Raw genomic sequence first — 15,326 nt, 5'->3', positions numbered from 1 at the left:
TTAGTCAGTCTCCCCTGATCTTGAGGAGCCACTGGCAACCCCCAGCAAATATCCAAGAGAGCCCCAGCTCCCCAGATCCTGGACAATGTGCTAAGCCTGTCACTGACCAGGCCTGGCCACCCAGTGGTGTCAAGGCACACAAAGGCACCTGAGCCTATAGTATAATCTGCCCTTCTTCCAGCCACAGAGCCCACCAGCAAGGCCTGGGAGGACGACCAGCCTCAGGCCAAGTGGCTACAGGCAGAGTCCCTGTCCTGTCCTAGGAGCCTGGGTCCCTGGGCAAGTGTTGGGCTGGAGTGGGCCATGGCGTACTCACGTAGATGAGGTGGTCCCTGTAGCGGATGAGCAGGTTGCGCAGGATACCCGCCTCGTTGAGGTCCCCCAGACGGATCATGTCCTCCACACCGTGGACTGAGGTGGGATGCATGGGCTTGATGTGCGTGGCGTTCTGCGGGGAGATCCAGTGTTCCTGCAGGAGGGACAGTCCCTGGGGTCAGCTCATTTGCCTGGGCCCAGGCTGCGTGCTGCTTAGGAAGAGGCCCTGGAGGAGCTGAAGCCTGGGGTCTGCAGGCCTTCTGTGGGAGTTGGGGGCAAACACCGTCAGTTCTAACAGGTTTGAGTCTTAGCATGCTACTGCCTGTCCCACTCCTTAAGGCAGCTCTTCTTCCGCTTAAGGGGTTATCTCTAGACCTAAGAGGTAAGCAGGACAGGGACTTTAGTCCCTCCAGACAGTTGTCATTAAAGGGATCAGATTCCCTCTGGTCGCTTTGCAGGACAGAGTGGAACGTGTAATAATTGGATTTATACAGACTTGGCTTCAAATCCAGACTCTGGTAAACAAATACATAAAAGTAATTTCAGATAGTGCCGACAATAAACTCAGAGGCACTTGTGATAGAGAACTGCAGAGGGAGCTACTTTAGATGGGGTGGTCATGAGCCACCTCAGGTGGCATTGAGCTAAGATCTGAGTGAAGACAAAGAGATCTCTGTAAAAAGATGGCAGGAGGGAATGTTAGGCCCGGGGAGCAGTAAAAACAGCACCTCAGAGGCTTGTGTAGGTGCAGAAGGTTCAAGGGAAAACCAGGGGGCAGGGCAGTAGCAGTGGCAATGACAGAAGTGGACCCACCGGGATATATTTCACCGGTCTTGCTGATGACCTATGTGGAGCAAGGGGAGAACTTTCCATTCCCGTGAGCAGGAGTGGAAACATGCAGGCTGCCTTCCGGGCTCTCCCTTGCAATACCCCACGATGCCAGGAGGTGGCAGACGGGTGCACCCAAGAGGCTCATCAACTCTCTACAGTTTGCAAAAGGCTGGTTTCCCAGGGTGCTAGGAGCTGCCCTCCCTGGGGTCTCCAGCACATTGTCCTCACATTTACAGACCCTGCATGAAACAAGAGCCTGACCTATGCTCTATGTGTGGCCACGGCCTGAGGAGAGCCCTACAGACCTCCTATTCCATGGAACCACACAGGAACCTGACTACTGTGGGGAGAAGGAACCTCTCTGCCACCTCCCAACTGAGGTGACACATGTCATGTCTTACCCCACCTATGCCTCCTCTGGCTCTTCTCTGACATAACGAACCCCATTAGCTAGACATTAGAAGAAATCTGGGCATCACATCCCCGCCCCCCAGTCACCCAGTCCTGCCCATTCAACCCTCTAAACCCTCAAGCACCTGCAGCCCACACCCTGACCCACCTGGCCTGGGCCCACCTCTTGGGGCAGGGTGGTGGCCTGCTTGCGGCACTCAGAGGGATCAGGGCAGGGCCAGGCAGAGCCCACCCTGGCATTTCGTGGCCCTTCCAGGGAAGGAGCATTTAACCTGAGTCAGGCCCTCAAGCAGCCTCCCCGAGTCACCAGGGGGCCAAGTGGTGAGGTCAGAGAATCCATCTGAACTTTCCAGTCCCCTGTGGAACATTCTTCTCCAGGCACCCTGTTTCTTGATAAAGGCTGATCCATTTGGAAAACTCCCTTTGCCTATCTTCTCTGCCTGACTTGGTCCCAGGCCTTGGAGTGGGCCAGAGGGAAAGGGCTCCTGGGCCAGCTCTCTGCCCCGCAGCATCTCCCCAGGACAGCTCAGCCAGAGGCCAAGAGCTCAGTCATGCGTGCCCTGGAGGTTCACGCACCTCACCCTCTGGAGCTTCTACCTCAAGTGGGAATAGGGATACGATGCCTTCTTCCTGGGGCTGTGGGGAGCACTGACGGACCTAATAGCCAGGCTTCTCCATGCAGAACTGGGCCTGGCAAGTGCTAGCACTGGGGATTAGCCCTCGAATGCTTTTTGTTTTATAAAGACCCTGTGTGCTCCCTGTTCCTCACAACATCCTGTTGAGAATCACAGCCCCTGTTCTCCAGTGACAAGTCAGAGTCCAGAGCCTGCGGTGTGGGAGGACGCCCTGCAGAGGCCCGCAGCCCTCAGCGCAAGGTCCACTGCCCCCACGGCTCTGGCCAAAGTGCAACCAGGTTACCATCAAGGCTGGGCCCTAAGGGAATGCCAGAGAGACAGAGAGAGACAGAGACAGTGAAACAGAGACAGAGACGGAGAGGGCCAGAGAGTGAGATGGTGACAGGGAGACAGAGAGAGAGACTTAGGGAGACAGAGACACACAGAGAGAGGGGGAGAAAGAGAGAGAGCATGGGCAACTCCAAGGGTCAGGGTGAAGAGCTGGCCTGGGACTGAACTTGGAAGACAGGTATTCTGCAGAGGAGGGGAAGGAGCATGCACAAGCTACAGGAGTGGCTAGGACAGAGGGGACCCTGGGGTTCCAGTGAGGACTGGACCCATAGCCTGTCACACATCCTTCTCAAGAGCCTCCCCTGGGCACGTGCTCTGCTGGGCTCTGGGGAACCAAATGGGACTTGCAGGGTCCTTGTTTCCAAGTTGCTAGGGTCTGTGGGAGCACAAAGAAGTAAAGAACAATGGCTTATTGGGGGAGGGGGCACAGAAAGAAGGGTCCAGACCCCCTGAGACCCTGTGCCACTGAGGCAAACCCCAGCTCCCTAACCTGGCACCCCCTGCCAGCCAGCCGTGCCCCTCCCCCTCTTATGGCTCCCACTCAGGGCCTTGGTGGGGGAGGGGAAGAGGGGACCTTCAGGATCAGGTGACACAGGTTACGGGACACCATCTGACGGGCAACATGACCCAGGTGAAACTCAAGCCTGCAGAGTTCCAGTCCCCACCCTCAGGCTCAGGCGGGTTCAGGGCCCATTTCCCTGACAGCAGAGCCGTGCTCCCTGCTGCTGTGACTACAGCCTCACTGTGGCTTCCTAGAGGAATGATGTTGGGGCCCTCAGGTTCTAGAGCCCAGGGGACAAAAGCATGGTAAATAGAAACTGAGTCCAGTCCTTGTCGCTGTGGTGCTGGCAGGGGAAACGCAGGCATAGAGGCCTCCAGCAACGTCACTAGCTGTGCAATGAGGCAAGGGTCCCCCTCTGTGCCTCAGTTTCTCCATAGAACAGTCGCTGCCCACCCTGCCCTTCCCAGATGCCACGAGGACCCAAAGACAGAGCATGCATCAAAGGGCTCTGCAAACCCTGAGGGGTTGCCCTTGAAGACCTAAAGGGCAGCTGGGGTGGCCCTGCCCACTCCATGGATAGGACCTCCGTGGGCCTCCTGAGCCTCCATGAGCCTCCACTCCACGGATAGAACCCCCGAGCCTTCCTTTCCCCAGCGGAGCCTCCTGTTCCTCTTTGTCCTGACTGTCCCCCCTCAGGCTAGGAGGCTAAGCCAGTGTCTCAGGCAAAGCACTGGACACGATACAAGTTATCATAAGTCGAATTCCCCTGGGTCCTTCGTGTCCTTGCTAAGCTGCAACGGTGCACTCTGCACCCCATCTACATGTCCCCCATGCCACCTACACGTCCCCCAAGCCACCTACACGTCCCCCAAGCCACCTACACACGCCGGCGCTGTACTTGTGCACACAGGCTCAGAGGCCCCGGGACGTCCCTGTGGGCTCCTGTATAGGCCACCCACCTTCTCCAGGGAAGGCCTGACTTCAGACCTGCCCCCTCCGCAAGGCCTCACTAGCACTGCCTATCACACTTCCATCTCTCGCGTCCCTTTCCTTCTGGGCCAGGAGAGGTAGAGGGTCGATCTGTTCAACGGATTCCCAGGGCAGCCTCAAGGAGGACAAGTTCACCTGGTGCCATGACCCGAGAGCAAGATTCTAGGCATTTCCCCACCGACCGGAGCTGTCCTGAGGTGCTCTGCTGCGGCCTCACCATGGGCAGCTGCACTCGCACACATTCACTGTTACCCCATCTTACAGAGAGCACACTGAGGTTCAGAAGGGAAGGAGCCGTGACCAAGGTCGCACAGTAAATATGCATCGGGGTTCGAATCCAGTCTGTCTGACCTTGAAGCACCCCTGCCCCCCCGGGGGGCGTTTTCTGCCCCCACCCCTCACCCCAGTCCCCGGCAGAGAGGAGGGAAGAGCTGTGGAGATGGAAAGGGCAGCTGGGCAGGGGGAGTCCCCTCCTGCTGGAAAGGTGGAGAGCACTCCATGGGGTGGGTGCCTGAGAGGCAGAAGGGGGCACAGGCACTGCCTCTGTGCCCCATGACTACTTCGGGAAGTGGCTACTTCCCGGCCCCTGCCTCGGGACACTGATCAGCCTGTGTCGCATGGGCAGGTGGAGGGAGGGGCGACTCACGTTGCCTTCATCGTCCACCACCTGGATCTGCCCAGAGTCACAGAGCTTCACCACCGCCCCGATGGGCACGTCAAACTCCTGCCCGGATCTCAGGTCCATCCACACATAGTCCCCCTGGGGAGAGAGAGAATCCCAGGACGGCTGAGCAGGAGGCGAACCAGACAGCCCTTCCAGGATGCCCCCAAGCCCACACCCACCACCAGAAGAGGGAAGATTGGGAACCATGCCTGCTGGAAACGCCTGGTGCCAGGCCCTGGGCTGGAGCTTGGGTCGTGCCATCGCCTCTCCTCTGGGGCAGCCATTATTCTCCCCACTTCACCGAAGAATGAGCAGATGCTCAGAGAGGGAGAGCAGCACACAGCAGGGCTCTAGCCCTGGCCCGTCCAAAGCCCGGCTCCCCCCTGGTTCTGCCCGCTACATGTGTATGAGGGACTGGGGGAGTTTAGGCACAAACACCAAGCCACCCAAGTACAACCTCTCTGTCCAAGGAGTGATGTCAGGGACCCAAGGCTGCAGGCCCCATCTCTCCAGGGTCAAGTCTCACCATCCTAGTAACAGTTTCCTCTCAGTATACTCCCTGTGCCCAGCCTGGGATAAGAGACAGCCACATTGTCTTCTGGCTTGTGGGGAGAGCCCCAGCCTTGAGGGACACTGTGTCACTTTTGTGTCCCCTGCAGCTTCTAGCCTACGGCCTGGCTCTCAGCACATACTGAAGGCTCATAGAGGCCAAACAACCGCATTCAGCGCTGATGTGTTTGACAGGCATGTGTCTCTCGAACACCTGCTGTGTCCAAGGCACTAACTGGCCTAACCTTGGGGGTGGCGCAGTGACAACGGAATCTACTTTCTAGTTGAAGAAGACAGAAAATAAATAACAGAGCACATTTATTAACATAGTCCCTTTGGACATTGGTGAGTGCTTCCCAGGGAGTTACCATGCCAACGGCAGAGTCAGGCAGCCACCCTGAGCCTCAGGAGCCAATGAGGCCGCTCTGCAGAGGAAATCTTGGAGCTGAGATCTGAGAAGCAGGAGCCAAAGAAAGGGCAGGGGAGTCATCTGGACAGAGGGAGGTGGGAAGGAACAGCAAGGAGGTGTTGCAACAGGGGCTGAGGAAGAGACAAAGGTCAGAGTGGACGGGGCCCAGAAACACAAAGGTCTTTGCTGACTTTGGGGTGAAAGATTAGATTTTATTCTAATCCTAATAAAAGTACTCTTTTTGGGGGTGTTTTCTCAGGTGTGTGGGAGAACTTAGACATCCTAGTAAAAATGTAACTTCATAACGAGCAGCAATTACAAACAACACTGATGAAACTGATTCTGGGTGACCCAGAGATGGCCCCGTGGGAACGGCTCCGGGCCAGGCTCTGCTGGCTGATCTCTGAGCCTCAGTCTTCTCATCCCTCTTTGAGTCCAATGTCAGTTCACGACTCTTTCAGTCTCCTGATCCCATCAGAAATTTGATTCTCTTGGACAGGAGTCAGGGCATGTTAGGGAAAGGTGAGTTCCAAACCCAAGCTTCCTCTCAGAATGTCAGAGAGCATGGAGGGGCTCCCGAGCCGGGGAGACCTGTGTCTACGGGGCATCAGCTGCAGGACTGGGGCTCTGGGGCACTTCCCAGAGCTGACCCTTCCATCCTCCAGGCCCTGAGCTTCCTACCCCACCAGCGACTGCTCCTCCCAAGGCTGCCTACCCCCACCTCTTCCTGCCCCACCCCTGCTAGGTCTCCTCCACCAGCTGCCCCTGCAGGCTGCTCTCCTGTCCAGGGCAGGGGACAGGCCCAGGCTGCAGAGAAATGAGTGGGAACCAGGGCAGGCCCCAGGTCACACAGGGCCCTGTGAGCCACAGACAGGACTTTCTTCTAATTTATGACAGAAGCCATGGGGAAATGTCAGGATAGGTTGACATTCAAAATCCCACCCTGGCTGCTGTGTGAGGAGTGGAGTAACCCCTGGGGCTCCACAGAGGGTGGGCTGGGCCTCTCCCACCCAGGGGAGGCTGGTCCAAGCCTCCCATTTGTGACTCCCCAGAGCCAAGCACAGCAGAAGTCTCAGAGCGGAGTGAGTGTGTGTGGAAGTGAGAGTGTGTGAGAATCAGGGAGAGTGGGGCCCGGGAGGAGGGAGAGCAGTCCGCCTGGCAGCAGCTGGATGCTCCCCTGGCCTTCGTGAATTGTCCTCACGCAGAGTACTCAGCCTCTACTTCATCTCTCAAGAGTTGAAAATGTGCCCAAATTCACACAGTGGCTCTGTGGCAGGGCCAGGACTGAGGCCCAGGCCCAAGAGACTCCAGACCCAGTGCTCCTTCCTGACATCCCCTGGGCCTAGCCCTGAGCACAAGAAAAAGCACTAACAGGGTCCTTGGCCTTGGGTGACTCATGGGCCCAAAGGAAAGCTGACAACAGGTTGAGGACAGCTAAAGTAACCTGTGTCCCTTGGCCCAGCACACAGAAAAGATGGTTCCCACTGAAAGAACACAGGAAAATAATAATAATAATAATAATAATAATAATAATAATAATAATAGAATAACTGAAACAAGGGGCTAGGATTGTGGCTCAGCAGTAGAGCATTCGCCGCGCATGTCTGAGGCCCTGGGTTCGATCCTTAGCACCACATAAAAAATAAATAAATAAAATAAGGGCACTGTGTCCAACTACAACTTAAAATATATATATATATATATATATATATATATATATATATATATATATATATATATATAACTGAAACAAGCAGGAAATGGAGACTCCGAGAGGCTGAGCCAGGTACTCAGAGTCACACAGCAAGCACACAGCACCTTTGTGGGGAAAGGCCCCAGAAGAGCCAGTGTCTGGTCCTCCTCATCTGGCCCCTGGTCAGCTCGAGTGATGTCCAGCCCAAGGAAGAGCCACTGAGGCCTGGTGCCGGCGCCCCTGGGTTCCCCAGGACACTGAGCCACCAGATAGTTCAGAGATCACCCACAGTGGGCCAAGTGGGGCTCCTGTGTCCTGGCGTCCACACAGGACTGGACACCTAGACTCTTCTAACCCCAGGCTGTCACCAGAAGATTTCTGCTCCTGGTCAGAGCTTGAAGGAAAAATTTCAAACGGTAACTAAGAGGCTTCAGGGGGAATTCTGAGACCACAGGACATCTGGGGTGTGATCCCAGGGCAAGCCCTTGAATCAGCATGTAGCCAGGAAGTAAGGGTCCCCATTTTATAGATGAGGAAACTGAGGTCCAAAGAGAAAAGGGAACCTGGCTCAGACACTCATCAAACCAGTGAGATAAGCCTATTAGCCTCTGGAGAACAGAGCCTGAACCAAAAATAGGGTGGGAGGGAATCACTAATTGAGTGGGGGAAGGGAAGGAGGAAGACAGGAAAGAAAACCAAGTTTAACTCAGGGCAGGAAGGCAGCAAGGAAAGGGGACCTGGGCTCTAGGTCTAATCCCACAACCCTCCCATCCCTGTAGCCAGTGCCTGGGCCACCATGATCGCATCTGGTGCATGACTTCATGCACTGTGAGAGGCATCCCTCTAGGAACCTCATCTTGAAGTGAAATCCCATTTGTGACACGGCACATGCCTCAATGTGGCTAACTTGGGCCAAGTGCCAGCTTTCCTGATGTCAAAAGGATGGCTGAAGCAGAGAGCCCCCTAGGACCCCACCAGCTTTGCAGGATCTCAGTCCCCGAGTGATAACTTCCTAGAATAAGTCTAAATATTCTCAAGGGTACTCCAAAACCCAGTGGGGCCTACCCCCGGAAAAGCCAGCACACCGTCACAGTAGGTTCTAATTTCAGTTCTGCCACTGATGCTGTGACTTTGGGTAAGTCATTCAGTCTCTCTGGACCTCACTTTCATCAGACTTCAAATGGAAGGAACTGGTGAGTTCCTTGCAAAGAGAGGCTTGCAAACGCGGGCTGTCCTTGCTCCCCTCCTTCTCCCAGGCCAGTCTGGGATCAATATGAACTCCCACAGGGCCTTAGCACTTTCTGCCTTTCCCTCCTTCCGGGGCTTGGGGCTCAGTCCCTGTTTGCCAAATGTGGACACTTGAATGTGGACACCCATCCCCCACCACATATCTCCCTTATCAGTCTGGGCCACTGGTTTTCTCAGCCCCATTTCACAGGTGGAACGGGAGATCTAAGTGTCTAGCCAGAGGCACCCATGAGTACAACACAGTGTCCAGTTGCTAACCTTTAAATAGAGGGGACCGGAAGGCTGGCAGTCAGCCAATGGGCAATCAGATGGCTAAGGTCCCTCTGTGCACCCGGGGACAGTCCCTGCTCTGGATCCCAGCAAAAGCTGGGAAATCTTTAGCCCATCTGGATCCCCCCACCCCCCACCTTCCTGGGTCACCAACTTTCCAGATGGCGCCCAGGGAGGCTGCCTTGGGCCGGGTTCCTGCTGGGATCGCGGTGTCAGGGATCCCATGCAGCACCCTAGGGCTGTCGTCCTTCCTCACGCCCCGGGCTTTGTGACCCTACGCCTTCCCGGCTTCTGCCCCGCGGGAAACTGAGGCTGGGGCGCCCTCCCCGCCGGCCTGGGTCTCACCGGCAGGACAGCGAAGGTCTTGAGCGCCTGGTTCAGGTTGCGCACCAGCGCCCACTTGCCCGGCTGCGGGGCGCGCGCCTCTCCGGGGTCAGCGGGGCTGCCGGGGGCCTCCATGGCGCCGAGGGTCTGGTGGCGGCGGCACCGCTCGGGCTCCCTAATTCACCTAATCCCCTGCGCGCTGCCCGGGAACCCTAAACCGGGCCATCTGCCGCGGGCCCATGGCAACGGCGGCTTAGGTGACGCCCGCCCGCGGCGGGGAGGGGGCGCTCGCCGCCCGGACCCCTCCCATCTCCGCGACCCTGGCACCTCCACCTGCGGGGCTTCCAGGTGGCTTCTCCAGGGCTGCAGAGCCTAGCCTTGGGGCCCCGGGGGACTTGGCACCTGGAACCGCACCCTCGCTGCAGTTTTGGAGAAAATCAGTATTTTTCCCCCTGCAGGGATGTTACGGAATAGAACTCAGACTAAAGGGAGGGTGGCCTGTGACTCGCTGGCTACCTCTGGAGACTGAAAACGGATAAAAATCAGTCTTCAGGGGGCACCTTTGTGGGGAAAGGCCCAGAAGAGCCAATGTCTGGTCCTCCTCACCTGGCCCCTGGTCAGCTCTTGAGTGATGTCCAGCCCAAGGAAGAGCCACTGAGGCCTGGTGCTGGGTCCCCTGGGTTCCCCAGGATACTGAGCCACCAGAAGTTCAGAGATCACCCACAGTGGACGAAGTGGGGCTCCTGTGTCCTGGCCTCCACCCAGGACTGGGCACCTGCCTCCAGTCCATGCTAGGTGGTGAGCCAGAGGTCACTAACTTGGCCTGGAAGGGCCGGGTGACTCCCAGGTGACGCCTCCTTCTGGCCTCTTCCTGCTTATCTTTGCCCTCTTCCCTTCATTCTTCCTTTTATTCCCTCTCTTCTCTCTTGTGTCCATTTTTGACCTTCAGCTCTGGACTCCTGGAAGCACAGCTGCTCCCCAGCAAACCGCAGTAGGGAGTAGAGCAGGGAAAGGGCAGGGAAAGGACAAGGAAGTAGATGGTGCCACATGGCTCAGGGCTGCCGGGGAGAGGCCTCCTTCCCTGCCCTTAGTCATAGCGAGCAGGGCTCTTCCCCCAGCACAAAGCTGACTGACCACCTGACCCTCACCCCTTCTTGCACTCTCTCGAGGATCCACCTTTCCAGAGAGGTCCTTCCCCAGCCAAACCCTGAACGTCTGTCCCTGCCCACCTGCCCCTGGATTTCACTGGGACAGGGACCAGCTCCTCAGACACAAAGGAGTGCTGGTGGTGGACTCAGAGCACTTTCCACCTGTCCATAAAATCATCCTTCACTGAGCTCAGGTTCAGAGCAAAGCACAGAAGATACTGTCCACAAGACAAGTCCTCAGAGCTCCCTGCCTGATGGGGAGGACAGACCCAAACCCAAATAAGGCTGGTACCACCCGGTAGGAGAAATTAAGACAATTCTAGATAATTAAATGCAGAGGGAGTTTGTCACTAGTCAACCTGTCTTATACAAAATGCTACAAATAGAAGGACATGGAAGGACAATAAAACAAACAAATAGATTAAAAAAAATGGGCAGATGACTTCAATAGGCATTTCTCTGAAGAAAATATACAGACAGACATGAAGCACATGAAAGATAGTCAACATCACTAATCTTTTTTTTTTTAAGAGAGAGAGAGAGAGAGAGAGAGAGAATGAATTTTTTTAATATTTATTTTTTAGTTTTCGGCAGACACAACATCTTTGTTTGTATTTGGTGCTGAGGATCGAACCTGGGCTGCACGCATGCCAGGCGAGTGCGCTACCGCTTGAGCCACATCCCCAGCCCCAACATCACTAATCTTAAGGGAGATGTAAATCAAAGTTATAATGAAATGCCCCTCTATGCTCATTAGGGTGTCTACTATCAAAAATCAGAAAATAAATATTGTCTAGGATGTGGAAGAATCGAAACTCTTATGTGCTGCTGCAGAAATATAAAATAGTTTAGCCACCATGGGAAAAAATTTTAAAATAGAATTATTATATGATCCAGTAATTCTAGTTCTGGACATATACTCAGAGGAATTGAAAGCAGGTCTCAAAGAGGTATTTGTGCACCTATATTCACAGCAGCACTGTTCACAAGAGCTAAAACAGGGAAACAACCACGGTGCCCTTTCATGGGTGACTAAGTACGCAAGATGTGGTATATTGATTCCATAGACTACTATTAAGCCTTAAAAAGGAAGGAATCCTGTCATGTGCTACAACATGGATGAACCTTGAGGAAATTATGCTAACTGAATTAAGCTGTCACAAACAGTCAAATACTGTGCTATTCCACTGATGTGAGGCACCTAGAGTAGTCACAGTCATAGAGACAGAAAGTAGAAGGGACATGGCCAGGAGCTGGGTTAGGGAAAAAAATAAAGTGTTATTCCTTAATGGAAAGAAATACAGTTTTACAGATAAAAAGGATTAGGGAGATGGATGATGGCAATGGCTATCACAACATTATGAATATTTGTAATACCATGGAACTGTGCATGTGAAAAGGGTTAAGACAGTAAATTTTGTTATGTATATTTACAAAAATGAAAAATTGGAAAAAAATCATAAAATAATAGACAGTAAGTCAAAGCCATATGAAGAAAAAAAAGGAATACTAGTAAGGATAACCATAGAGTAAAGTTGAAAGTCAGAGCCAGGCATGGTGGTGCATGCTTGGAACTGCAGAGACTCAGGAGGCTGAGGCAGGAGGATTGCAAATTCAAGACCAGACTCAGCAAGATAGTGAGACCCTGTTTCAAAATAAAATAAAAAGGGATGGGATGTAGTTCAGTTGTAGAATGCCCCTTGGTCCAATCCCCAGTTCCAGAAAAACAAAAACAAACAATTTATAAAGAAGGGGAGGGCTGGGGATGTGGTTCAAGTGGTAGCGCACTCACCTAGCATGCATGAGGCATGGGTTTGATCCTCAGCACCACATAAAAATAAAATAAAGATATTGTGTCCACCTAAAACTAAAAAATAAATATTAAAAAATATATTTTTAAAAAAAGGGGGAAAAGCCTGGAGGAATGGCGCATACTTTAATCCCAGCCACTTGGGAGCTGAGGCAAGAGGATCACAAGTTCAAAGCCAGCCTGGGAAACTTAGCTAGACCCTGTCTCAAGAAATAAATAAATAAATAAATTTAAAAAAGAAAGAAACTTCACAGAAGAGGAAATGAGGAAGGAATCAAAGCCAGGTATGGTGGTATATTTCTGTAATCCTAGCAACTTGGAAGGCTGAGGCAGGAGGATCACAAGTTCAAAACCAGCTTCCACAAATTTAAGGCCATCTTTGGCAACTTAGCAAGACCTTGTCTCAAAATAAAAGTAAAAAGAGCTGGGGATGTTACTTAGTGGTAGAGCACCCTGGGTTCAGTCCACAGTATCAAAAAGAACAAAAAAAAAAGGAGAGAGAAAGAGAAGAGAATTAAAATAGTAGATGAGGAAAAAATCAGTCAAACACAAAAGAACCGAGAGGGGAAAGTCACAGGAAAGGTCACAAGAAAACAAACAGCAAAACAGCAGAAGTAAAATTAAGCCCACCCTTAGCAGTAATTGCCTTAAATGTAAATGGATTGGATCTTTAGTTAAGGGGACAATAAAAACACAGGATCAATTATGATAAGCCTCAGCTTCTCCACTTGAGACCCAAAGACACACACGGGCTCCAGGGGAAGGACTTCATATAGGTGATATTCCCCCATGCAAGTAGCAACCAAAAGAGAGCTGGGGTGTCAACACTAATGTCCTCTGAACCCATTTAAAGCCAACAGTTGTTTTCCAAGCTGGCTGCAGTGTGGTAGACCTGTAATCCTGCTACGCAGGAGGCTGAGGCAGGAGGATCACAAGTTCAAGGCCTGCCTGGGCAACTTAGTGATACCCTGTCTCAAAAGAAAAAAATGAAAAGGACTGGGAATATAGCGTCATGGCAGGGCGCTGGCCTGGCCTGGGAAGGCTCTGGGTTCCATCCACCCTCCCCCCCAAAAAGTTGTTACAGAAGACAAAGAAGGACATTATATTTTACTAAAAGTATCAACCCAAACCGACATCAACAGCCCATGAATTTATTTTCAAACTTCCCTCTGCGCATAAATCTGGGCCAAGTACCCATGGCCCCAACCTGGCCCTGCAGAGAGGAAATCACGTCAGACTGGGACAAGAGAGCCCTGCCTGAAGGCCTCCGAGCGGCGGGTCCTGTGCACCACCGAGCTCCGGGTTCTCATTCCACCCCCCACCAGGGACCTTGCAACCCGGCCAGTCGGTCTCCTCAATGTGTTCCCAAGGGCTACTGCAATGGCCTCAGAGCCTTCCTGGACTCTTGCTTTCCCCTTCCTGGCCTCTCCAATTCCCCACTACCCCTGGAAAAGACAGGCTTCCATTTCTTAAATAAAAGAAAGAAAAAAAAAAAAAGACAGGCTTCCAGCTATCTTTTCAATTGGTCTGGAAACTCTTTCAGGACTGAAAATAGGAGGGCTCCGTGGCACCTTGCTTGGGTGGGTGGGTGACAGTGTGGCTGAAGAGGGCAGCCTCTGATACACTTCCGCACCTCCATTCCATTCCCCAGGCCATAAACACATTGGGCCTGCCCAGGCTGCCACAGGGTCGCTAGGCAAGAGCTGCAATGCCACCCAGCACCTGCAATCTGACCTCTTCTCTCCAACCCTGAGCCTGTTCCCGAGCCTCCCCTGGGCCCTCGCTGCAGCCCATCCCTGGGCCTCCTCTTCCTGGCTATTGTCCCCCTCAACATCTTGGCTCCCAGTCCTATCTGGACTCCTTACCAGGAGCCTCAGCTTCTCCATTTCGATATGGGCATGAAGGTCCCTACCTCACAGCCTTATCGCTATAGAATGAGATCATGCATAGCATGTCTGGCACATAGGAGGACCAAGGGGATTTCTCCTGATGATTAAAACTCTTAACAAATGAATAAGCTTTTTTCATGAGTAAAGAGATTTGGGTTCTTAGCCCATTTTGAGGAAGGTATCTCCTGTGCCTGGGACCCTGTGGGGTGCTCGGACGGGCTGGGATGATGGGTAAGTACATGGATGGAGGAATCTGTCACTGATAAGTCCCACACGGAGACATCCTCCTACCTGTGGAGAAAGAACCATTGTATTCGTTGAGGTCTCCTGAGATTTTTTTTTCTTCCAAAGTAAAGTGAGAAAACAAAGGATAGGGAAATGTCACAGCCAGGAACACTGTTGCTATCGCTGGTAGTTAAGCTCTCCTGAGCTCTGTCCAGCTGGGCTAAGCATTTCATATACACTGGTGTTTCAGTCTCAGCCACTCCTATGAGGGAGGTGTTCAGATATGGAAAATAGTGCAGCAGCTGTCCTACAGCCACGCGGCTGGACAGTGGAGGGACTCTGAGGTCAAGTGGTGGTGTGCTCGCTGACCCAGCCCACCAGCACAGAGCTCCTCTGGAGTGGGCTGATGCCTGGGGCTGAGGGAGTGTGGGGAGGAGAAGGAAGGTCGTCCCTCATTTCTGGGGCTCCCCAGGAGGCCCGGGAAGGCAGTGAAGGGAGAAGGAGTGATGTGGACAGGTGAGGTGGATCAGGGGAGGCCAAGGCTGTGGGGGGATCGCTGGGGTGGGGGGAGGAGCAGGCATCAGGCCAGGTGGCAGGTAAGGAAGAAGCACGGTCATGGCACGTTAGCCTCACAAGAGCAGCCCTGGGAAAAGAGGGCCTCCATCTTCTCTTATTGGTGGGGAAACTGAGCTCAGAGAACAAGCCCAAGGCCTCTACTTTTCAGCAAAGCCCAAGACAAAGCCCGGGGCATGGGCACTGCCTTGTGGAACCCAGAGGTGGGACATTTTTTGGATCAAAGAAGCAACAAAAGATTATTTCCTATTTGAGGGTGGGCACAGCCCCTTCATCTACAGACCCCTGCTCCCCACAGAGTGAGGTGGGCCAGCATGCAAAGGTGGCAGTAGGGGAAGGGGACAGGAGGTCCAGTCAGCCAGAGGCCTGCTTCAGAGATCCCTGGGGGAAAACACCCTTGGGGAGCCATGGAGGCCCAGGCCCTCCTTCTGTCCCCTCCCACCCAGCTCCCTGTGGCACATGGCAAACGCTCAGTGAAGGTGACGTTTTCCCTCTTGTGGATTCTGGCCA

General features: G+C 53.5%; 1 protein-coding gene across 4 annotated transcripts in view; it reads right to left on the bottom strand.

Annotated features, from left to right (window-relative positions):
- Myo7a (myosin VIIA) overlaps positions 1–15,326 on the bottom strand; it is a 73,970-nt gene that overhangs the window by 57,709 nt on the left and 935 nt on the right. For 3 of the 4 annotated variants that reach the window (XM_071616517.1, XM_027942585.2, XM_071616518.1), the window contains exons 2-3: positions 4,661–4,774; positions 317–469 (exon numbers count right to left, since the gene is read on the bottom strand). In XM_071616517.1, the coding sequence (XP_071472618.1) occupies positions 317–469; positions 4,661–4,774 (267 nt within the window). The remainder of the gene's footprint in view (positions 1–316; positions 470–4,660; positions 4,775–15,326) is intronic. The other variant, XM_071616520.1, reaches the window with a different exon arrangement.

The sequence above is a fragment of the Marmota flaviventris genome, chromosome 9 (genome assembly GCF_047511675.1).
Source record: "Marmota flaviventris isolate mMarFla1 chromosome 9, mMarFla1.hap1, whole genome shotgun sequence".
Taxonomy (NCBI): domain Eukaryota; kingdom Metazoa; phylum Chordata; class Mammalia; order Rodentia; family Sciuridae; genus Marmota; species Marmota flaviventris.
This window is presented reverse-complemented; position numbering and strand designations above follow the sequence as displayed.